The 23,644-nt window shown below is 40.3% G+C and overlaps 2 protein-coding genes across 2 annotated transcripts in view; both read left to right on the forward strand.

Moving 5' to 3' along the window:
* myh14 (myosin, heavy chain 14, non-muscle) overlaps nucleotides 1-14,283 on the forward strand; it is a 30,890-nt gene extending 16,607 nt beyond the window's left edge. The window contains 25 exon segments of the mRNA XM_035672969.1: nucleotides 147-247; nucleotides 345-505; nucleotides 1,331-1,439; nucleotides 1,753-1,884; nucleotides 1,987-2,193; nucleotides 2,370-2,507; nucleotides 2,756-2,879; nucleotides 3,567-3,738; nucleotides 3,843-4,055; nucleotides 4,178-4,322; nucleotides 4,414-4,620; nucleotides 4,957-5,061; nucleotides 5,321-5,473; nucleotides 5,689-5,937; nucleotides 6,038-6,151; nucleotides 6,241-6,339; nucleotides 6,426-6,638; nucleotides 6,725-6,886; nucleotides 6,983-7,111; nucleotides 7,218-7,306; nucleotides 7,389-7,512; nucleotides 7,623-7,831; nucleotides 8,377-8,485; nucleotides 9,024-9,196; nucleotides 10,610-14,283. Of these exon segments, the coding sequence (XP_035528862.1) occupies nucleotides 147-247; nucleotides 345-505; nucleotides 1,331-1,439; nucleotides 1,753-1,884; nucleotides 1,987-2,193; nucleotides 2,370-2,507; nucleotides 2,756-2,879; nucleotides 3,567-3,738; nucleotides 3,843-4,055; nucleotides 4,178-4,322; nucleotides 4,414-4,620; nucleotides 4,957-5,061; nucleotides 5,321-5,473; nucleotides 5,689-5,937; nucleotides 6,038-6,151; nucleotides 6,241-6,339; nucleotides 6,426-6,638; nucleotides 6,725-6,886; nucleotides 6,983-7,111; nucleotides 7,218-7,306; nucleotides 7,389-7,512; nucleotides 7,623-7,831; nucleotides 8,377-8,485; nucleotides 9,024-9,196; nucleotides 10,610-10,799 (3,827 nt within the window). The 3' untranslated portion in view covers nucleotides 10,800-14,283.
* A 5,988-nt stretch (nucleotides 14,284-20,271) lies between these two features.
* On the forward strand, nucleotides 20,272-22,846 carry si:ch211-120k19.1 (uncharacterized protein LOC563199 homolog). Its single transcript, XM_035672968.1, has 6 exons — nucleotides 20,272-20,360; nucleotides 20,685-20,826; nucleotides 21,094-21,437; nucleotides 22,444-22,514; nucleotides 22,604-22,633; nucleotides 22,727-22,846. Exons 3-6 carry the CDS (start codon nucleotides 21,104-21,106, stop codon nucleotides 22,844-22,846), a joined length of 555 nt encoding a protein of 184 aa, XP_035528861.1. The 5' UTR covers nucleotides 20,272-20,360; nucleotides 20,685-20,826; nucleotides 21,094-21,103.
* The last annotated feature ends 798 nt before the right edge of the window (nucleotides 22,847-23,644 follow it).

The following is a 23,644-nucleotide window of genomic DNA, read 5'->3' on the forward strand; positions in this document are numbered from 1 at the left end:
TCATCTCTCTCTCTCTCTCTCCTCTCCTCTCTCTCCACTCTCTCTCTCACACAGACACACACAAACACACACACACACACACACTAAATGCTTCATCAAGCACTCTCTCTGGCACCTGCTAATGACCCTTTCTGTGTCTCAAACACACACACTTACAAAATCCCATTTGTCTTCCAGATATGAGATCCTGACTCCTAATGCTATCCCTCGCACTTTCATGGATGGCAAACAGGCATCAGAACTCATGGTGAGTCATTTTTCTATAGCAATAAAAATAGACAAACTGTATAACAAATGGTGGAAATCTTCATCCACTGTTAACTGGACACCGTTTCCTCATTCAGATCAGAGCTTTGGAACTGGATCACAACCTTTTCAGGGTGGGTCAGAGTAAAGTCTTCTTTAGAGCTGGAGTCCTGGCTCACCTGGAAGAAGAAAGAGACCTAAAGATCACAGACACCATCATACGCTTCCAGAGCGCCTCCAGAGGCTACCTCGCACGCAAGTAAGAGCTTTACCTAAGAGTATCAGTGGACAAGATACAAGGTTATTAGTTTGTGAGCTACTGTAGGATATTTTACATCTCATGCTGATATTCAAATATGATATAATATTTGATATATATGAATTAACCAGTTGACAATCACCTGTTTACTAAATTTAAAAAAAACTGAAAGGACAAGACACTGGTGGGGTTTCTCTGTAAGGAGTGCTCACTTGCTGCTGTTTAGGATGCAGTTTTGTATTTCGCTCTTAAAGGAGCATCAATATTTAATCTTTTGTCAGCCCCTATCAGTGACTCAGGAATTGCAACAGCATTGACAGGTATTTGGCGCAGCTTATAGAAGCCTGTAAAGACATAAATAATAAAGTTATATTTTTACAATAGAGACTAATTAGATTAGTAATTTAAAAATGTAATATTCATTGTTTGATTAATCTGTAATAATAAGGTTCAGGCAAGTTTGTACAGCACATTTCATACACAAAGGCATTTTTACGTAATAATATAAAGAAAGAAAAACAACATAAAAACAAATGCAAAGTAATTTGCTTTTTAGCTTGACAACAAACTACCTTGTGATACCAGTCATTCAGTTTAATTACTGCCCCCTCACTGAGCAGTGTAAATGTTAGTAGGAAAGTGAAGTAGAGCACATGTCAGAAAGGCAGTGAAGCCTTTAATAAGCATTAAGTTGTTGATTAATGACTCTGTAAAAGGCTTGAAAATGTAATTTTCTCTAAAAATGTTTACTTAACACTAAGAGTTTGAGCTGTCATTTTTTTGAGGTAAAGCTAATTTGATTTATTCATTTTTATTACGCTTCAGAGCCTTTATGAAGAAGCAGCAGCAGCTGAGCGCTCTGAGGGTGATGCAGAGGAACTGTGCTGCTTACCTCAAACTCAGGAACTGGCAGTGGTGGCGGCTGTTCACCAAGGTACTGTGCACACAACATAGACATGAAATATACACTAATACAATCTGCAAGGGTGGAGAGAAATGGCGAAAAAGTTTCAGTTTATTTTACTCTCTTTTACTTTGATTCGGTTTCTTTCAGTTGTGACAGTAAAAATAAGAAAGAAGGAACTGGTTTGGGTGTTAGAACTTGGCAATAGAAAAATAACATGACTTTAAATCCTGGAAAATGAGAAGAAAAATACAATCAACCCGATGCAGGAAATAAAATCATAGGGGACGCAGGCATGCCTTATGCATGGCGTTCACATTGACCCTTGTTCTGTGCCAACCAGGTGAAGCCCCTGCTGCAGGTGACCCGGCAAGACGAGGAGATCCAAGTTAGGGAAACCCAGCTTCTGAAGGCCAAGGAGAATCTCACAAGAGTGGAGCAGGATTACGTGGAGCTGGACAGGAAACATGCTCAGGTTAATATACCTCTACTTTGTTTTGCTGCCTGTCCACCCCTGTGCTATGAATCAATGCCTTGCTCATCACTCCTCCTCCTCCTCTCTTTGTCACGTTTCTAGTTGTTGGAGGAGAAGTCAGTCCTGGCTGACCAGCTGCAGGCGGAGGCGGAGCTGTTTGCGGAGGCAGAGGAGATGAGGGCCAGGTTGGCCAGCCGGAAACAGGAGCTGGAGGAAGTGCTGGGCGAGCTGGAGAGTCGACTGGAAGAAGAGGAGGAGAGAGGTACGCAGCTGACCAATGAGAAGAAGAGGATGCAGCAGAATATACAGGTATACACAAGTGACCTCTGTAAACAGAAACTAATACAGACTGATCAGTTTTTTTTTCTGCCAGATTAGCTTTCTCATGAAAACAAAATAAATCTTTAATGTTACATGAAAACTAAAGTTTACTTAAAGCTGTCTCTTCTTTCCATCAATGCCTTTCAATCTTCTCACCTTGCCAGGACCTGGAGGAGCAGTTAGAGGAGGAGGAAAGCGCCCGACAGCGCCTCCTGCTGGAGAAGGTTACCTTGGAGACCAAAGTGAAAAGCCTGGAAACTGACCTGCTGAACGCAGTGGAGCAGAGAGACCGACTCAGCAAGGTGGGCATTACATTAAAACTTCTTTTTCTAACACATCATCATGTGTGAATGTTAAAATAATAAAACATTCTTTCACTATTCTCTAACAACCCCCATATATACAGTAAGTATTTAGTATCTGCTTTGTCCTGTTCTGACACTGTTATGTCAAATGGAAAACTTGTTTTTTGTGCATTCTTGTATACACATATATTATATTTATACATGTTTCATGATCCAATGCTATATTTTTATTTTTCTCTGAGCAGGAGAAGAAACAGTTGGAGGAGCGTCTGAGTGAGGTGACCGATCAGCTCACTGAGGAAGAGGAGAAGACCAAAAGTCTGAACAAACTCAAGAACAAACAGGAAGCTGTCATCGCTGACCTAGAGGGTAACTGTCATTTTACAGGCAACCTGCAGTGATCAATCCTTCTGATTTGGATGGGATGGTTTTAAATTTACTGGGTCAAATTTCATTTGTATTGAGATTGAGAAGTTGTACTTTATATATTTGAAAGACATTTTATTCAAGTTTTTATGACCCAATGTGAAGTTTATACAATATAACTATTTCCCTACTTAAGACAAAGCAGCTTTCCATCCCTTCCAATTACATCAAATTGCTTTAATTCTTTTCTGCGTGTCAAGTAATTAACACATAAAAAACTTCCCTGAGGCAGTATTATTGCATCATAAGAGAACTGTCAATTGATTGGTAAGTGTCTGAATGTCAGGAAATAGTGAAAAATACCTGTAATCATTCCCTGAAGCCCAAGTTAATATATTCTAATGTCTAGTTTTGTCCAACCAGATGATGTTGAGTTTACTATCATGGAAAACTGGAGAATGCACCAAATATTCACATTTGAGAAGGTGGAACAAGGGATTTTTTTAACTTTAAAAAAACTTAAATGATTAATCAATTATCAAACTTGCTGTCAATTAATTTTTTTCTGGGTGTTGATTAATAATCAGTAGTTGACTGGTTACTTCTGGCATCCCTGTTATCCAACTTTTGTCTATTTTCGCTGTTGAAATACTGCAGTTTGTAATCTTTCAATTCTACAATTCTGTGCAGAACGCCTGAAGCGTGAGGAGCAGGGTCGCCTGGAGCAGGAGAAGTGGAGGAGGAGGATGGAGAACGAGTCGGTGGAGGCCCAGGAGCAGCTCTCAGACCTGGGCATGCTGGCCGCTGAGCTGAGGGGCAGTCTGGCTCAGAAGGAGAAAGAAATCACCACCCTGCAGGGCCGGTGAGACATAGGACAACATATAACACACACAGTGACACAAATAAAGGCTTCTCATAGATTTGTCACACTACACTAATTCATCTGTTGTTCTCTGTTGTTGGCAGGTTGGAGGAAGAAGGAGCACGTCGTTCAGAGGCTCAGAGGGCGCTGAGGGAGGCCATGTCCCAGGTGTCTGAGCTGAAGGAAGAAGTGGAGAATGAACGAGGGATGAGGGAAAGGGCGGAGAAACAGAGGCGAGACCTGGGCGAGGAGCTGGAGGCTTTAAGAACTGAGCTGGAGGACACTCTGGACACCACAGCTGCCCAGCAGGAGCTAAGGTGAACAATACAAATATAAATTCTCTAAAAGTTCACTTTTTGTGTTTCTGTTGTCGGATCAGGACTGAAAAAGAGAGTACAATAAAAAACCCTTTGACCTCCTTCCTCTTCCATCTACACAGGTCTCGTCGGGAGGCGGAGTTAAATGACCTCCAGCGGTGTGTTGAAGAGGAGACTCGCCGCCATGAGGCACAGCTATCAGAGCTCAGAGTCAAACACAGTGCTGCCATAGACAACCTCCAGGAACAGCTAGACAACAGCAAGAGAGTAAGAGAAACACACACATTCATAAACATATGCACACACACATCCAAAAAGCCATCGCTCATCACGCGCCATCTTCCATGTTCTCTTTCAGGCACGTCAGTCCCTGGAGAAGGCCAAGGCCGTGTTGGAGGAAGAGAGGCAGAATTTGACCTCAGAGCTCAAGAGCCTCCAAGCGGGCCGCACGGAGAGCGAGAGAGGCCGCAAGAGGGCCGAGGGTCAGCTGCAGGAGCTCAGCGCCCGACTGGCTCAGGCTGACAGAGAGAGGGAGGAGAGGGAAGAGCGAGTCCACAAGTTGCAGGTGCTAATGGATACAAACCCACTAATATTAAACCTTAAAGGTCCAGTGGGTAACATTTAGGGAAGACCTATTGACAGAAATGTAATATAATATTCACAGGTATGTTTTCATTAGTGTATAGTCAAGAATTGTTGTGTTATCGTTACCTTACAATGAGACGTTTTTATCTATAGAGGGAGCGGGTTTTCTTCTAAATACTGTTTCTACGTTATCATATGTTTAGTTGCTTTGTATGTTTTGAACCTCCCAAAAAAAAGATTTTGGTTCTGCAGTGAAGAGATCCTCTTCCATTCATTCAGATGAATTGACCTTTATTTACTCTCTGTCTTTTTTCAGTGTGAGATTGAGGCTATCTCCAGCAATTTGTCCTCCTCTGACACCAAATCCCTCCGGCTCTCGAAAGAGGTCAGCAGCCTGGAGAGTCAGCTTAATGATGCAAAGGTAACAAAGTGAAACACACACAGATACACGGGTCAGATGTGATGTTAGGCTTTGGTTTTTTGGGCTACAAACACTTTCACACTAGCACTTTCTCCTATAGTTGAGAGAATGACAGATGTTTGTAAAAAAAAAAACATCTTAAATGTCTTAAATCCTCCTCTTGAATTGAGGAAAATTGGCTCCTGACTCAAAAACACCCACACATGCACAGACTGTCACCAGGCTTTGGCTGACACTCTTGTCCCCTCTTCTCTCTTAGGAATTGCTGCAAGATGAAACTCGTCAAAAGATGGCTCTGGGCTCGAGGGTGCGAGCGCTGGAGGAGGAGAAGAACGGACTGATGGAAAGACTCGAGGAGGAGGAGGAGAGAGCCAAAGAGTTGACCCGACAGATTCAGACTCATACCCAGCAGGTAAATCAGATACCCATGCAGGCTTTGTTTAGATCCGGTGCTGCTGCTTCATCACTTTGAAATACATGTCAGTCAATTAATTTATGTTAAACCAGACCATTTCACAGCAGTAAAAGATCAAAATTACTCATCATATATCACAAAAACACAGTAAAAAAAAAAACACAGGTGCATATCACATCTAGGTTTCTCATATTACATTTATTTTTCTGCAGTTGGCAGAGCTCCGTAAGCAGTCAGAGGAGGTGAACACTGCGGTGGAAGCGGGAGAGGAGACACGCAAGAAACTCCAGAGAGAGCTGGACAGCGCCATCCAGAGGGAGCGACAGAAGGAGGAGGAGAAGGAAAGAGTGGAGAGGCAGAGGGAGCGACTGAGGGAGGAGATAGAGGACATGACGCTTGCCCTGCAGAGAGAGAGACAGAACTGCACGGCCTTGGAGAAAAGGCAGAAGAAGTTCGACCAGGTCCGAACCATCGTTTTGCAATGACACACAGGCTGCAAAAATATGAGTAAATAGTCCCAAAATGGCTTCCCTTGACCTTTTGTCCCCTTCGCCCCCTCAGTGTCTGGCAGAGGAGAAGGCTGTGAGTGCTCGGCTGGCAGAGGAAAGGGACAGAGCAGAAGCAGACAGCCGAGAGAAGGAGACAAGATATCTGGCACTCTCCCGAGCCCTGCAGGTAAACTAATTGAGAGCAGACAATACAAAAATGTTGCTTACGTATCTGCGACTGTGGTGATTAATCTTTATCTGTGTTTCTGTGTGTAGGAGGCCCAGGACCAGAGGGAAGAGCTAGAGAGGGCCAACAAGCAGCTCCGTCTGGAAATGGAACAACTTGTAAACCAGCAGGATGATGTCGGCAAGAGCGTAAGAGTCTTCCTCATGGGGCTCCTTTGCTTTTTCTAAGTCTCAGTCCTCAGTGAGTCACTGCCTCTTATCTGCTCTTGCATTAGGTCCACGAGCTGGAGCGGACCCGCAGGAACTTAGAAACAGAAGCTCAGAACTTGCGAGTTCAGACGCAAGAGCTGGAGGAGGAGCTGTCGGAGGCGGAGAACTCAAGGCTGAGGTTGGAGGTCACCCTGCAGGCACTCAAGGCTCAGTTTGAGAGAGAGATCAGCACCAGTGAGGAGAAGGGAGAGGAGAAGAGGAGGGCGCTCAGCAAACAGGTAGAGAGGGGAAGGAAATAAGAAATCACAGAAGGTGTTTCCTCCTCTCCAAATCACTCAAAATGTTGCCCTCCTTCCTTTGCTAGGTGAGAGAGTTGGAGATCCAGCTGGAAGAGGAGAAGAGTCAGCGGTCACAGTCTGTGTCGTCCAAGAAGCAGCTGGAAGCAGAACTGCAAGAAGCCGAGGCCCAGGTGGAGAACGCCACCCGTGGAAAAGAGGAGGCTGTGAAGCAGCTACGGAGGTTGCAGGTAAGATATAACCTAACATTTTGCCACATGTAAACATTGATTCTTTACTTGTCAGTGGCCTGCATTTAAAAAAAAAACCATCTGTATTTTTCACAGGGTCAAATGAAGGAAATTCTGCGCGAGCTAGATGAGGCCAAGCTGGCCCGAGATGAGGTCATCGCACAGTCGAAAGACAGCGAAAAGAAGATCCAAACACTGGAAGCAGAAGTCCTGCAGTTCACAGAGGTGAGTGTATTTAACTGAAACCCAGCAGAAGTATTTAATGCTTTAATGCTCTTAAGATCTTTTTAAAGTTATTTAACCCAATGTCTGCATACATTTGTCTGTGTAGGAGCTTTCTGTGTCGGAGAGGCAGAGGAGACAGGCTCAGCAGGAGAGAGACGAGATGGCCGATGAGATGGTCAACAGCAGTGCTGGAAAGTTAGTGTCACTTTACTACAGATATACAGTGTTAGTGTGTTCTTGGTGTGAGGACTATTATTAAAATTGTATGTTTGTCCAGGACGGCACTGTTTGAAGAGAAGAGGAGGTTAGAGGCGCGAGTCAGTCAGCTGGAAGAGGAGCTGGAGGAGGAGCAGAGTAACTCTGAACTGATAGCAGAGAGACAAAGGAAGACTGCACTACAGGTACAGTAGATGTAGCTGCACATACACACACACACACACACACACACACACACACACGACAGACATGTATGCAAGCATAAATCAACATTTTTGCTCTGCTTGTGGTACAGGTGGAGACTCTGACTGTGCAGCTGCAGGGAGAGAGGACTCTGGCCCAGAAGGCAGAGGCAGCTCGAGAGCAGCTGGAAAGGCAGAACAAGGAGCTGAAGACAAGACTGGGGGAGATGGAGGGAGCAGTTAGGGGCAAACACAGGCTCAGTGTCGCCGCCCTGGAGGCCAAGATAGAGTCGATGGAGGAGCAGCTGGAACAGGAGAGACAGTAAGAAACAGACATGCAGATAAAACATTATAGGCAATAATTTATACATACAAGTTTACTAGATATAGGTTATTTTCTCAACAAAGTACATTTTATTATTTTGAACTCTCAATAAATATATGTCACATTATTTAGGTAATTTAAATAAATTAACACAATAATGGGGAGGGTGAATTAAGGCCACTCTATAACAACTTCCTGTTTGTATTTTTGTATTTTTTTGTTGTTTCTTTTGGCCCCACACAAACCACACTGTGAATATAATTTGAAACAACTATTATAAGAAACTAATTAATTTTACCACTTTTAAGGCTGTCAACTGTTTACAATAATGAGACATAAATGTGGAATATGGGATGTAAAATAAAATAAAAACTATTTTTTGTGTTACAAATTGAACAGTGTTATATGTAATGCAGATTTTTAGTTCATTAAACTATCCCCCAAAAAACTAGCAGAATGCCTCTAAACACAATTAGAAGTTAATGTTGTATTGAATTGCTTGGTGCAACAGGTAGCTTATAATGAACATTTGTATCTCTCAGGGAACGAGCCATTGCCAACAAACTAGTGCGGAAGACAGAGAAGAAACTGAAGGAGGTGATGATGCAGGCAGAAGACGAGAGACGACACGCAGACCAGTACAGAGAACAGGTAAGAAAACGAACCACTTAATCAGCTAAAGTGAGCCACAAGAGGATACACAGAATAGTATAGCCAGAGACAGAGCATTTAATAATCATTTAATGGGGGTCAGCTCAGCTAAGCTCACTGCTCTAATTGTTGCCCCAGGGCACAAAGAGAGTGTTGAAAAATCATCCTAAAATGAGTGATTCATCCGGCTCAATCCAACTTAATCCTAATCCCGCACTGGCATCTGTGTGTTCATTGGGAAGGTAGAACGCATACCACTCTGAAAATTAAATCCCTCAACCACAGCAGAGACACAGACTCTCCTCCCAAAACATCATCGGTGATAATCTGCCAGGTTTAATCTGACTCCTGATCCCTATCAGTTCTCCTGCTCCCAGACTAATCTCTCTTTTTATATATCCACCCCCTTCTCTTCTTTCCTTGTTCCCCTCTTTCCTCCGACCTTGCGTGTCTCACCCCGACCTCTGCAATACCTTCTTTTCTTTTCCTCCTCTTCCCCTCCTCTATCCTCTTCCTCCCCCCTCCCCTCCTCCTCCAGCTGGATAAGTCAATGGTCCGCCTGAAGCAGCTGAAGAGGCAGCTGGAGGAGGTGGAGGAGGAGAACTCGCGCTCCAATGCCCAGAGGAGGAAGCTGCAGAGGGAGCTGGAGGAGCTCACAGACAGCGGTCAGAGCATGACGCGAGAGATCACCACTCTCCGCAGCCAGCTCAGGTAACCACATCTGTCTGTTTGTGTGTGGGTGTGTGAAGGCATTTTCTGTGTTTCAGTTATCATCATTTATTGTCGTTTTGTTTGTTTTTAACCCCCATTAACTTGGTATGATTTGTTTTGCTTTGCTCTTTTGTTGCATCCCTTTGTGTCCATCTAACACTGACAAACTGTCCATCTGTCTCCGTCACACCAACACTCAGCGTCCCTGAATGGAGACCAGATAAGTAGGTCACTGTGTCTGTCATATTTTTATTATTTGTGTGAGCGCTGAAGGGTACATGTACAGTTCATATAGTACATGTCTTGGATGTTTCTCATTGTTTTCATAAGTTTTGTGAAATTCTTTAGTTACATAATATATGTCATTCAGTTGATTTGATCATAATCTTTGTTGCTAAAGTGTTTCTAAACTCTATTATTCCACATTTGTTCTGTGGTTCTCCTCAGAACAAATAGCTATAGTTGTTTTAATTGATCTGTCAGTAGGCAGAAAATACGTTGGCAACAATTATTTACTAATTGATTCATCATTTAAGTAATTTATCAAGCAAATGTTTGTTGTTTCCAGCTTTTCAAGAATGAAAATTTACTGCATTTTTATATCTTTGTTAATGAGGAATCTTCTGGTTGGTTGGACAGAACAAGCAATTTGCAGGCACTTTTTAGACTTAATGTATTGATTGATTCATTGGAAAATAATCAACAGATTAATCGAGTAGCCCTAGTTTTAAGTAATTAAAAGGCCGATCCACCGGGCTGAATACAAGACAATGTTACATTATATTTTTTGTGGAAATTATGTGTGAAAAAGTAGGGCTTGTATTATATTCGAGGGCAGAATATGTATCTATTCACAACAGCAGATACTCTTTTTGAATGCACAAAGTACCGGTGTAACACGGGCTCTTACAAAGTTGAATTATGGGTTGTTTGTAGCCTGAATGTTTTAGGGTTACTGAGTGTCTTCATGTCTGTTTTTAGTGTGTCTTTTAGAGTTACAGCCCTAAAGGTGTTAAGGAGGCCGTGTTTTACCTACAAAGTAGAAAGAGTTAAAAGTCAAAAGTGGCAGCCGACGTCTTTACTGCAGAAACGGAACCACAGTCTCATTATGAGGAGCAAACTGAAACATGATAACAGCATTAGACAATCATTATCACAGTGAAAATGAAAGTTCTTCTTTAATGGAAACATTTCATGTTTCAGTTTGACAAGGACTCTTCTTCTTGGACTAATATTATCTTAGGGACTAACAGGACCAATCTAAAAAGTCTAAAAAGTTTTTTGTATCTTCAAAACATCTCATATCTTAATCTTACTTACATATAATCATCTTATATTCAGGCCAATTCAGTAGTTTTCCAGAGAAATCTCACGCTGCACAGGACATGCTGTAACTGTCTCATTCTCGTCCAGGCGTGCTCCGTTGCCCCTGGCGATGCGTGGACGCAGAGCGCTGGTGGACGACCTCTCGTTGGAGAACTCTGACTCGGAGGAGCCCCCCGCCTCGCCAACGCCTTCATCTGGACTCCCAGGGACCCCTACTCCCTCCTCTGAACACAGCATGGACCCTCCACCGCCCTACAGCGTCAACAACACAGAGTGACGCACACATAGACTCAGTTACATACATGATGTACACACACATACACACACACATATCTGCTCTCACAGCCTCGACTACTCAGGGGTGAAGGAGTGAGAGGCACACAGTACATAACACTGTAGTTTATCAAAGTAAACAAAGTCATTTAGGATGCAAACATCAGGCGGTATAACTCACCGAAAATCTGAAGAAGTGTAAAAATTAGATTTTACAAAGAGTCAGCTAGAATTGATTTTTATTTTGTAACAAACTGTGACATAAAAAAACTACACAACAAAGACTGGAAATTTCTACATTACACCTCTGTAATGCACTTCTGAGAAACTAGACTACAATTCCCAGAGTTCCAAAGGGGAAAGTGAATTATTATCAACTGATTTCATGATGCTGTACAGTAATTAGAGGGCAGGAAACATTATGGTGGTTATGTCTTTTACATTAGGAGGTATTTAAAAACTAAGCCATGTTTAAACCCTTTGATGAAGATAAATACAATCTGATTTCACAAAGGGCTCCAGGAGGGTGGAAATACTTCTGAAAGACAATCTATGTGTTACATAAAGTAGTTAACAAGAGGCGTCAGACACACACGTGGAACAGAGAATTCTTCTTTACGAGAGCGTGTTAAGTGCAAATGTGATTTCTGACATTTTCATGTGTCAATAAAAAGAATAAAAAAATAAAAACAGGATTGAGAAACTTTGAATAATCCAGCAAACAGAAATTAGTGGAGGACAGACAATATGTCAGCAGTGGCGGACATTGTGGGCGAAAAAGAGAAATTGCGATTAGTAACCAATATTTAATTTAACTTATATTGGAAATAGGTGATCAGACACATTACAATAAGTTCTATAACATATTTATCTCATTTTCATATAATTTGTCTAAAATTGTAAAGACGCAAACAACCGACCATAAAAAGCAGCCTACGTGCGGTACAGCTGCATTAAAGTTGTATTAAGTGATAAATCCTTTCTCTGTAGATTAGAAACAGTACGTTGTTAGACAAAGCAGTAGGTATTAGGCATTAGATAGTTACCTTAACTAAAGTTTTAACATATTGCTTCAGAAATTCGAATTTGTATAATTTATATCCAATGTGAACTTAAGTTATTGATCGCTGGTTATTTTCTGTACGACTTGTTGGGGGGAAGCATGTTAGCCTGACTATTTCTGCTCCCAGCTGGCACCGATGATTCAGACTTTTCAGTTTCAGTCAGCGTCACAGCATCGGGTCTCAGAGGTGTGAATTTGCATGGAAGACCTTTCTGGTGGTTTGAGTTTGAGTGTCTATCACATTAACAGCTAGAAACAACCCGTAGAGAACTGTATTAATTGATTATTTTATCCAAAGTAGTGACAATGGATCTTTTCTTTCTCATTTTAGACTGATAAACACAACACATTTTATTTAGACAAGCATCTTGTACATTGTAATTTTGATTTTTACTGAGTAATTGTGTAAATTATTGATCAAACAAAGCTTTTTTTGTGTGTTTAACCAAATGGTGGGCGTATGGATGAGAAAAAGGGACTTAAAATTGTAGTAAACGTAGAGTAGCAGTAGAATAGAGTAGATGACAGGTGTCAAAGCTGGTTAGGTATTCTACTATCATCCAGTGACTCTACTGGAGTTATTGTTAGTAGAATAATCTCTCTCCTCACAGTTCCTGTGTCAGAGATTGTAGAATAACTGAGCATGTGACTCAAACCATTTTCAGATACTAGTAGTATTAGTTAAAAAAATGACAATGGAGGCACAGAGGAATGAGTTTTTATGAAGCAAATGGCGAATAGAACAAAAAGTAGTTTGTTTTTTTTACCCTAGCTATGAACTCAAAATGACGTGTGTGTGTCAACCACACACAAGTAGCTTGATGACCCTGCTGTGAGACAGACAATGTTATTTTGTCAAACCTGCTTTTAAAGATGTTTTTATTTAGTTGAAACATCTCCATTTTCCTCAGCATGTTTTATTTATTGTTAACTTGACCTTCTTCTGCACCTGTTTGCCTGTCATAGCTTTAAGGCTGTCCAGGAAGTTAACGTGAGGTCTAGTTTTTGAGTTGAGAGTTAGATGAGAAAATCGGTACCACTTTGTCTGTACGAAGCTACAGCCAGTAGCTGGTTAACTTAACTTAGCATAAGGACTGGAAACAGTTGGTTCGACACACAACTTCTGTAAGAAAAAAAACATTTTCACACATTGATTATTTTATACGGATTAAGATAAAACATGCCAACTGGTGAGTTTTGCTGGTAGATGGGTTGTGTTATTAGGGAGAGCCAGGCTAGCTGTTTCCCCCCGCTTCCAGTCTTTGTCCTAAGCTAAGCTAAAGATCTTCTGGCTGTAGCTTCATGTTTATTTCACAGGAAAATAAAAAATGGTATCGATCTTCTCGTTTAACTCGCGACAAGAAAGCGAATAAGTCTATTTATAAAATGTAGAGCCTTTAAATTTGAAAGAATGTCACTTTAACTTGAAATTGGAAGAAAAAGATGGTTGAAATGTTGTTTATGGCTCTGAATGTTTTCTTTTTATTCTGGTTATATACTGTATATATTATATGGCAATGGAATAATGATCATGTTGGTGTTTACCGTTGATTACGCGCAGGACCAGTTCAGTAGTTTTCGGTAATCAGGGTTGTCATTACCGCTCCCTTCTTCTTCCTTCAGTTTTAGATGAAAAGGTGTATATTTTAATGAAACAGCAAAGATAACATCTGCACTGACAGAGCAAGAACAAAAACCGTGTACAGTACTAACGTTCCATCTTTATCCATAATTGCAGACAGTTTTTTTTCCTGCCAGGTTTCACCATGATTCACAGTTAGAGAGAGGTGAAGATCAAACCAGCTGGGTCGAGAAAGAGTTTGACTACTGACGACATATATTCAACGCCCTATTAAAGGGTTTTTATTTTTTATTTCCTGTATGTACAATTCTTTTCTTTTAGCAATATGCAAAGGATTTTGTTTGACGCTTTGTTTTTTTTAAGATATTGTGTAAAACGCTGCACTTTACACATGACCAGTGGAGATAAACACAGCCGGACATTGTCGGCACATTACGTCTGCTTTGTCGGGTTTGTAACTTATCTCGAAGAGGCCGACATAGCATTAAGCCAAATGAGCTGACATCACTCTGAACTGTTCACTTAAATGTCGTAATCTCAGAATGTCGTATCAACGTCTGAACGTGGCGACTTTGTTCGCGCCTTGATAGACCAAAATCTGAAGACACGTGGATTGAACTGCTGGAACGAGAACAGATGAGTTCTGTTCATCTGTAGCAAAGAGACGAGGCTGGTGCTTCTCTAAGGTGTTATTTTTCTCTCTGTGTTTGTTTATGGCTACTGTGGAACTTGAAACATTTTGGATAAATGTGTTTTATTGTTTTAGCCTTTTTTTTGTTAATGATGCTGTAATTATAAAAACATCTGACTGGGGTTAACTTTAATATATGTCGTTGGTTTTGATCTGTTGTGTGTGTGTGTTTCTTTGAGATCACGAGCTGGGCCACGCACACATACTCATCATAGGTGGAAAGTAACAAAGTACCTTTACTCAAGTACATGTTTGAGGTACTTGTGCTGTACTTGGTTTTCCCATTTTACTGCAAATTTATACTTTAACTCCAATTCATCTCAGAGGAAAATATTGTACTTTGTGATGCATGTATCTGACAGCTTTAGCTACAAGTTACTTGATGATAGTAACTATCATCAGTTTAGAAAATATGATGCATTTTTGTAGATTCAGCTACAAACAGTATAAAAAGAACTTAAAATTAAAGTTGACCAGCTACAACTGTAAAATGCTACTAATAATCATCTAATAATGTCCAATAACACTCACAAGGGGCCATTTTATATTGCTTTATGAGTACTTTTGTGTTACTTTAAGTTCATTTTGCCACAATACTTTTATACTGTACTTTTACTTGTAATGGATTACTTTTGTGTTCCAATTTTGCCACTTTTACTTAGACACTAGGAAACAGGAGTTATTAGCCTTATAACAACATTTATTGTTGTTTATTGTAATTATGTAATTAGTATATTTGTCACCACCTTAAACATTAACATTTCAAACATGGGCAATAATACTGTAATCAATAATTGAGGCTTAGCTCAAGTAACTGTTAAAAGCTTTAACATACATACATTTGTTAAAAAAGGGAGCAAATAAAATGTAGGTAGAGTATGTAATGTTTGAACTGAAAAAAGACATTTGAATTTGTGGTTGAATCTCAAGCAAAATCATTTTCGTTGATTGTAAATACAATATTTTCAGTGTAAATACACTGTTTTCCTCACAAGTGGAAAATATTTTTGTCGCATAAAAACTAAAAACACAACAAGACAAAAAAAGACATTAAAAGTGCTCATAATACAAACACAATACAGGATACAGCTCATCTTGATCTCACCTTGCATGTTGTTAGTGTAATTATATAAGCATGTTTCTAGTGCACCTCCCTTTAAGTAAGCACTAAAAGTCTTAAATCAATAAATTAATTAAATTAATAGGCGCTTAAAGAAAATATTTGGCTGTAAAGTGAATCCGAGAAAAACATTAAACTCAATTTCAAGGCTCTGATAATGAAAGATTTTTTTTTACAGAGAAAATGAATCTAAGTTTTGTGGTATGTAAGATAAAGGTATAGCATACCTTTATACTGTAAACATACAGTATGTTGTTACAGTTTTTTGATTCCTTTTCCTTTCACCTTTCACACGTATTTACAGATAACAAGTTGCTTACAATTTAACCAGCAATGTTTGTTCATCCTGAAAAGACCTCTGATTTATAATCACATTCAAATCAAGATCTTCAAACATTCAAATTAAGGGAAAAATCCAAAAGCGCATCACACCTTTGTTTAACCTCCTAAAAGCTCCTCAACATTTACAGCAGAAACCATGAATCACTGTTCAAAGTCATCAATTTCTTTTTTTTTTTACACACATTCAATAAGCAAAAGAAAAACCCTCAATAAAAAAAGACAAATTAGCAGTCAGGTGACTTTCTGTCCTTTAATATGTCCGTGAACAGCCAGTCATCCTCCTGCGGCAGGGTTGGTATGGGACGGTGCTCAGGATTATGAAGTGGGACAGAGAATGATTGAGCAACACCCTCAAAAGGTGTAACGTTTTGGTAATTTACCAGCATACAGGGACTCTCTTCCTGAGGACGCTGGTACGTCTGCAGCTCTGAGGCATCGTAGTGGTAGCTGATCGATGTGGGGGGCTGGTGTTGGATGATGTCTGTCCCTTGAGATGGCTTTAAATTGTTAAACTGTGTTTCTGCAGCGTCCTCATTTTGGAAGTGGTTTACGGTCAGTTCCTGATCCCCATGACAACTGTATCCATATTCATATCTGTATTCACCTGCCCCACAGTGTAGATCCTCCACCTCAGATATGTTGCTGCAGATCCTTTCTGTGAAACTATTAAACTGATCTTCAAATCCAGCATCATCTGCACCGACGTCCTGCCCAGCATCACCTTGGCACGCACAGACGCTTTCGAAGTAGGCCTCTACATCCATGCAGCCTCCTAAGTCTTTATTGCTGAACAGATCCATAATATCTGTCCACTGACTCTCTGTAAGGTCAGCGATGTTCCTCTGCGCCTGTGTGCAGGTTGAGATGTCTGTTAGCATTTGGATCGAGAAGTCGCAAGAGTCAAGAGACAGCGGAGAGAGGAAAGGGGAGATGTCCACGTTTTGGTCGAACTGGATGAAACCAGAGTCCTGTTGAGTTGTCTGAGGGTATTCTAAAAGGTTGTTGGCTGACTTTATTGAACTTTGATCGTCGTAATACTCAGTCTGAAAGAGCTCTGCCCCGTGGTAGTAGTCTATACCCTTTGGGGAGCTCATAGATGAGAATTCAACCAGTTTGTGATTTCTACTCTCTTTTTTCTGTCTCCCTTTGCTCTGGTTGTTCTTCCTAGCGGTGCAGGTGGTGGGCTGTGATTTGATATGCCGTTTCCAAAGATTTCCCGAGCTTTGCTGCTTCTTTTCACTGATTTCGGTTTCACGTGAGCCAACAGGGATGTCACTCCTAGGCTTAGAGATGCCATCTGCACCTGTGTGAACACTGCATTTATCTGGATCCTGTGGATAACCTCCTTGGGAGGGGCTACCTGACTGGTCAAGTGTCTCTGGCTTCTGCGATGGCAGAGAAGATACGTTTTTTCCCTCTTCCTTAAAATAAAGAGCAGATGCTAGCTGGTGGTTTGCTGCTTCTATATCTGCAAACTTTCTGTTGAGAGAGACAGACGAGGAGAAAGATGAAATGTTGAATAAGAGTAGTTTTCAAAATGCCTTAAGACAGTGGTTCCCAACACTTATAACTTTTTAACTCCAAGAAATAGTTTAGGAAGAAATACTTATTTGCTTTCTTGCCCAGACGAGAAGCTTGATACCACACTTGTGTCTGTACGGTAAATATGAAGCTACAGCAGGCAGCCAGTTAGCTTAGTTAGCACAAAGACTGGGAACAGGTAAATAGCTGGCTCTGGTTACAACATCTGTCTGCTGTGAACAGGTTATATCTTGTTTCAAAACAAAAACCAAAGTAAAAAAAAAGACACGTCCTGGTTTTATGGGAGGTTACATGCAGGACTATTTCTTAGCTGGGTGCCTGGCAGCCTCATGCTGACGACAATGAAGCCAAGTAAGGTTACCTTTGGACAGAGCCAGGTTAGCTGTTTCCTTCAGGTTCAACTCTTTATGCTAAGCTAAGACAACCGTGTGTATTCACTGTACAGATAAGTGAGAGGTAATGATATTCTAATATAATTATTGGCATGAAAGTGTCAAACTATTCCTTTAAAATGAAGCAAAGTCTACTTGTTACCATGATAAGTAGCCAAGAGTTCATTCGTTTTTTTAATTTGTAGGATTTATAGAGGCCTGAAGAGCTGAAAAGTATCCAGTTTCACAGAATCCCTCTAATCATCAGGTGACCCTCACATTTTTCTTGGTTCTGACCACCAGTTTGGGAACCAGTGCGTTAACATACCGCCAAGATCAAACTGTTTCTATATTTTTTATATCAGCTGACATCAGTGCTTTTCTGACTCTCCAACACACCTCTGAATCATGTTGTGCAGGAAGCGTCGGTGGTTGACCTGCCGCTTGGACGGTCGGTTCTTCCGGGGTTTCTGAAGAGTCCTCATCATGTGACCTGCTGCTGAAGTTACAAAGGTGTAGAGGTCACGACCCCACGGGACCCCTCGCTCCAACCCGGGCTCAAGAGTCACAGATATAGACGGTCGCATGGCTGAAAGAGAGGGTGGGAGTTACAGAGAGTAGGTAAAGGGACACTGAGCAATACTGTGTAACCTTTGAATGACTCAACATGCAGGCCTAAGGAAAATGTTCAGGGATTATTTATTTTAGAGCTATTGACCTTGACAAAATTCATCATGCATTTTAATCAACAGCACAAGAGAGCTCAGATGTGTACATTATAGCCTACTTCACAGGTTGGAGGGAAATATTGTTTCACAGCTGTAGTTTGTAGTTACTGCAGATAAAGTAACCACATACAAAAATATATGCTTAACATATATAAAACATAGCTACAGGTTAATCTACCCAACAGAACAGTTAAAACAGTTCAAATCAGCTTCACCTCAACCAGCTGCAACATTAAATGCTGCTTACACATCAATATTACACCACATTTAATATATTATACACAGATAACTGGGGTGCAGAGTGTGCATCCAAGGCACTAACCTGTGGCCCTTTGCTACATGTCACCCCCTCTCTCTTTCCCTTGTTTCCTGTCTATGTCCAACATGTCACTATCTAAATAAAGGCATAAAAAGTGCCCCTCAAAATATATACATATAAAACCTATGTTCTGCATTACAATTTTACTTTTGAGACTTTAAGTAAAGTTAATACACAGGTTCTTCTACTTAACATTTTCAATAAAGGAGTATTTTCCCATTGTTCAGCTAAATAGAAAAATATAAATAACATGTTTACCTTATTCGTCCTCAGGCTGCTGTGTGTCCTCTTGTATCTTTCTATAAACTGCACTGAGGACTCGGAGGCGGGCTGCTTCAGAGAGAGAGGTGTGGTCATTTAATTATTCATGTAGGTATTGTGGGCCTGCGTGTGCAAATTAAGTGAAGTGACATAAGAGCTCAATGCAAATGCACAAATTCCCCTTTTTTCCAGTGGTATGAATAGAACCCAACTTGACAAATTGATAGTGGGAGAGGAAGTGAGACACGATGAGAGGCTCTGAAAAGAAAGAGGCAATTATCTGAGAAGTCAACCGCTTGGGGAGGTGTAGGCACACGTCTCTCCATTGTGTGCCGCACTAAAGGCAGCTTGTTAAATACTGGGAGACACAAACGTACCAGTTGAGGCAGTTAACAAGCCCTTAATTGATCAGCTTAAACTCTGGCCCTAATTATCACATTCTTAGAGGGAAGAGCTAAGATGGTTGCTAGTGGCTTTAATTGACCTTTGCAGTTCAATAGCACACCTTCCAAATACAGAAATGTACGTATCTATGGCAGCAGGTGGGTGAATAGAGGCTGTCTTTTCCACAAAGATGAGAGACAGTGAGAGAATGAAAATAAAATACAACAAGTTTCATTTCTTATTTCAATTATATAGTTTTTGTTGGGTTTTCAATTTTGGAAACAATTTTTCCACATTGTCTGCTCTTGTCTTGCTGACCTCCACTGAAGAGGACCTGCTCCCTTCTTTCTAAGGTAACAAAAACACAACATATTGAATATTATATTCAATTTCTACTGATAGATGTAAAATGTTACGCACTGGACCTTTAACTCTCAAAAGATGGATCAGCTTTTCTGCTTTTCCTGGAGGATCAGATTAACACTAAATTCATGTAGCTTTTTGGTGGCTACAAGCTAAATTTTGGCAGATTACTGTCTCGCCTCCTCAGTATTCCCTTTAGGTACATCACAGCAGAGTTTGTAACGGCATAATGTCTTTTATAGTTGCATTAACACTGTCACAGAAGAGCTTTAATTTGATGCAACTCCAGAAAACCTGAGTCTCCAACATGTTGGTTGGTTAACTGTCTGCTTTGGATCTTGTGCACGAAGAGGTTCTGAGGAGGCTGCAGACCCACTAAAATCTGGCATAATGAAAACCATTAGTTCATAAATATGTTTAAACTTATGACTTTCTCCTTTTTACTGGGATTTACATGTGTACACTTATATTAAAGGCAGGAAAGTGTTTTTTTATGTTTTACCTGCTAAAAAGTTATAAAATGTGTGTAAAATGTATAAACTACAAATGTCATGCATTTAGCATTTCTAGGGATTTCAACTGTTATTAAGTAACTTTATCTCTTTAATGCAACAACTCAACTTGTCTTCTTTCTTTACTCTAAAAAAAATTAAAAGATTTACTCAAAGCAAGGGAGCATTGCTGCAGGAGTGGCATCTATTTATAGTGACACCACATGTGCCTCTGAGCAGAGAGCTGCACAGCTAATGTCCTGCTGTGGTCTCAACTTCAACACTTCACCAAATGAGAAAAATCTGTGGTAAGTGACATTCACTGTTTGACACTGGCATTAGGGAAAATTACTAGAGTGACAGAGGAGTACCTCTTGAGGTATAAGAGGTGTAATAAATCACACTGTGTCATCAAAACAATGTGTGCAATGGGCTCATCTACACTGCTAATGGAGCTTCAGCCAATTATATCAGCCTACACGTACATGAATTCAGTATAATAGCTCGACAGGATGTGTTTTTCATAACCTCTCTGCTGTCTGCTGCAGGTTATTGCTTTGTTGGTCACTTCCCTCACATGTGGTATTTTCTCAGGACTGATACAAGGTCTTATCACACATTCTCTCCAACAGCGGCAGAACTTTGACCTGGTGGGAAGAAGACCTCCTTCACTTGTAGATTCGTCTCAGCTCCTCCTCGTCCAACAGAACCAATCAGAAAAGAGCTTGTGTCTCTTTGGCTTTAGTGAGAGGGTGAGAAGAGCCGTGCTGAAAGGTAGGTTCAACTACTTCTTGGATAAAAGCCATAACTTAAAGTACAGTAGTTCAAGACACAGCAATTATGATTTTCATTATGACATTTAGATCACCCTAATGTTCTGTGAGTTTGGTCCCCATTACCCATACCTTTAATTTTGCTTAACTTCCTTAAACATCCATTTATTTAAAAGCTTTGCTCACTTAAAGAATGCTATAATATAAAGGAGTCATAACCACTGGCTTTATTATGAATGAATTCAGCTTTAATCCTTTCTCTGATCAGATTTGTCAATATGAACCGGGCCTGGGCTGTGTTCAAGGCCCATCCGTACATCAGTAACGTCCTGGGATACACAGTGCTGTTTGCCTCTGCTGACATCATACAGCAGAGTGTGCTGGGTGGGAAACACACTGCAGGATCCACATCAGAGGATCCAGCTGGCATCGACTGGCGTCAGACGGCTCGAGTGGCGACTGTCGGCTTCTGTTTCCATGCCAACTTCAACTACCACTGGCTCAGAGGGCTGGAGAGGATGCTGCCGGGAGGCGGAGTGAAGGCAGTGACAGGGAAAGTTGTGGTGGATCAGCTGATCGCAGCTCCTCTCACTATTAGTGCCTTTTATATTGGTAAGTGTGTTACAAAGCCCCTTTAAATCATTTGTTTTGCTTATTATAGATATGTGTGGCTGTGTTTGGGTTTTATAGTCTAAATGAGAAATGCTGGTGTCTGTGGTGCTGCTGTTATTTTCTTGAACCATATTTTTTCCAACAGTCCCAGATTTTTTATTTAATATTCAGCCCCCTCAAATCTCCACTTATGTACTTACAGACGATAAAACATTCTGGTACCAATTTATTTTATGGGTCTGTAGTTTCCTATTCATTTCCTGGGAAGTTTTCTGGAAAGACCTGTGAAATATGGGCCAGTTTTACAAAGATAGACTATGGTTTCAATCAAAGATAGGTGTCTAAATTCATCCGCAAAGCTGTAGGATGAATTTGCCATAAATTCGCTGTAAATTTAGATTTTTTTCCAAACTAATAAATATGGCTGACAATGCAGCTGCATGAAAACGCTCATCTCTGTTTACTTGAGTAAAAAATGTTTGCCCTCTAGAAGAATTCAACAGACATCTTATTGGGAAAGATCCCCACACATTTTGACAAGGCAACCAAAAAGAATTGCAAAATGTCTCCTTTTACTTTATTCACATACTTTATGTGTGTGTAAATGTAAACTCCTCTTCATGTCATGTCTTCATAACCTCCCCTAACTTTGAGGATATTACTTTGGTAGTACAGCACTGATTTGACCATAATCATAGGGGTTATGTCCTTAAAAGGTATGGTCCATTTAAACCCACATAAACATTCAGTCATTGTTCATTTATTATTGTAAAGTTTGTTCTCTGTGTTCTGCATGTTGAACTGAATGTTTTCCTATCGATAAACTCCACAAATTTGCATGTGCAGCTGAAATTTCACAGAAATTATTCAGATATGATGCATATTTACACATTTTACATGATTTAAAAACCTTTAAAATAAAGTGGGTTTGAACAGTACTTCTCCACACAACATGTGTTCCTGATGTGTTTCAGTAAAACATTTAACGGCCACCTCAACCTTTTAGGTTTAAGTTTACTAGAAAACAAAGATGACCCTCTTGAAGACTGGAGACAGAAATTCTGGACATCTTACAAGGTACGCAGACAGTCGAAGGTTTCCCTTATTAGATTATTATTTATTTATTCTATTATAAAATGTAATGTTCTCTACATTTATCTCTTTAGACTGGAGTGGTGTTTTGGTCAACAATGCAGGTGAAGTATCATCAGTCACTTTCTGGCTCCACATACGTATTCACACACAGATGTAGAATTAATTATCTTTTCTCATCTCTTCTACCATCTCAGGCGGTGAACTTTGCTCTGGTCCCCCCTGTGGCACGGACAGTGTTTCTGGGAGGCATCGCACTGGCTTTCACGATTTACCTGTGTAACCTCAGACAGCAGCGAGGCCACAAAGCAGAATAAACTTGAGATACTGTTTTTGTATTAAATTACTGTGATTTTCAATTTTAAAAGTATTATTTTTGTGTGGAATTATATTGGGGTTATTTAAGAGCAGTTGCAGAGTCATTAGATTTACTGAGAAATATGAATTACAATTATGCAACTTTGCGATTGATTCTTCTGATACTTACGTTGGTGTAATCTTTTTCACTGAGAACATAAACAACAAAGCTGTGTTTAAACACTGTTTCTGTGCATCATATACTGGAATAACTTTGCTGATGTTTCCATATATTTAAAACAACGACAAGGTAAAAAAGGTGTTTACATTTTTTCATATGTTGTTTTTGTTCAGATAAGATTTAGGTTGTATAATCATGTACTTCCTTTTGTTATTTCCATTATAAAACTGAACATATTTTCATCTCTGAAAATTGTGTTAAGAACAATCCGAATTTAAAAAAATATGTCTGTGTATTATAACCTATTATATAAATTATATACTATAATTTATTGCATTTAATTAGGGATAGGGCGACCTGATGCTGTGCTGTTCCTCCAGACAGCTTTTCCAAAAGCCAGACATCAAAACACTATTGGTAAATTAAAGTTCAGTGCAGCTATAAAGTGTGTAAAATGTGTGAGCTCTTTTATGCACATCCAAGTGGCTTTTAGTATGCGTGGCAACATAAAAAAAAATGCTCTAGCTTTGTGGCTGAATAAACAAAGGAGGCACAGGCTCCCCGAAATTGTTTAGTGCCCCATTCTGGATTTAAATGAATAAAACAAACATGAACAGTAGGAAAAGTAAAGGTGTGA

This window comes from Morone saxatilis, unplaced genomic scaffold, assembly GCF_004916995.1.
Source record: "Morone saxatilis isolate NCDOM2014 unplaced genomic scaffold, NCSU_SB_2.0 Contig24, whole genome shotgun sequence".
Lineage (NCBI taxonomy): Eukaryota > Metazoa > Chordata > Actinopteri > Moronidae > Morone > Morone saxatilis.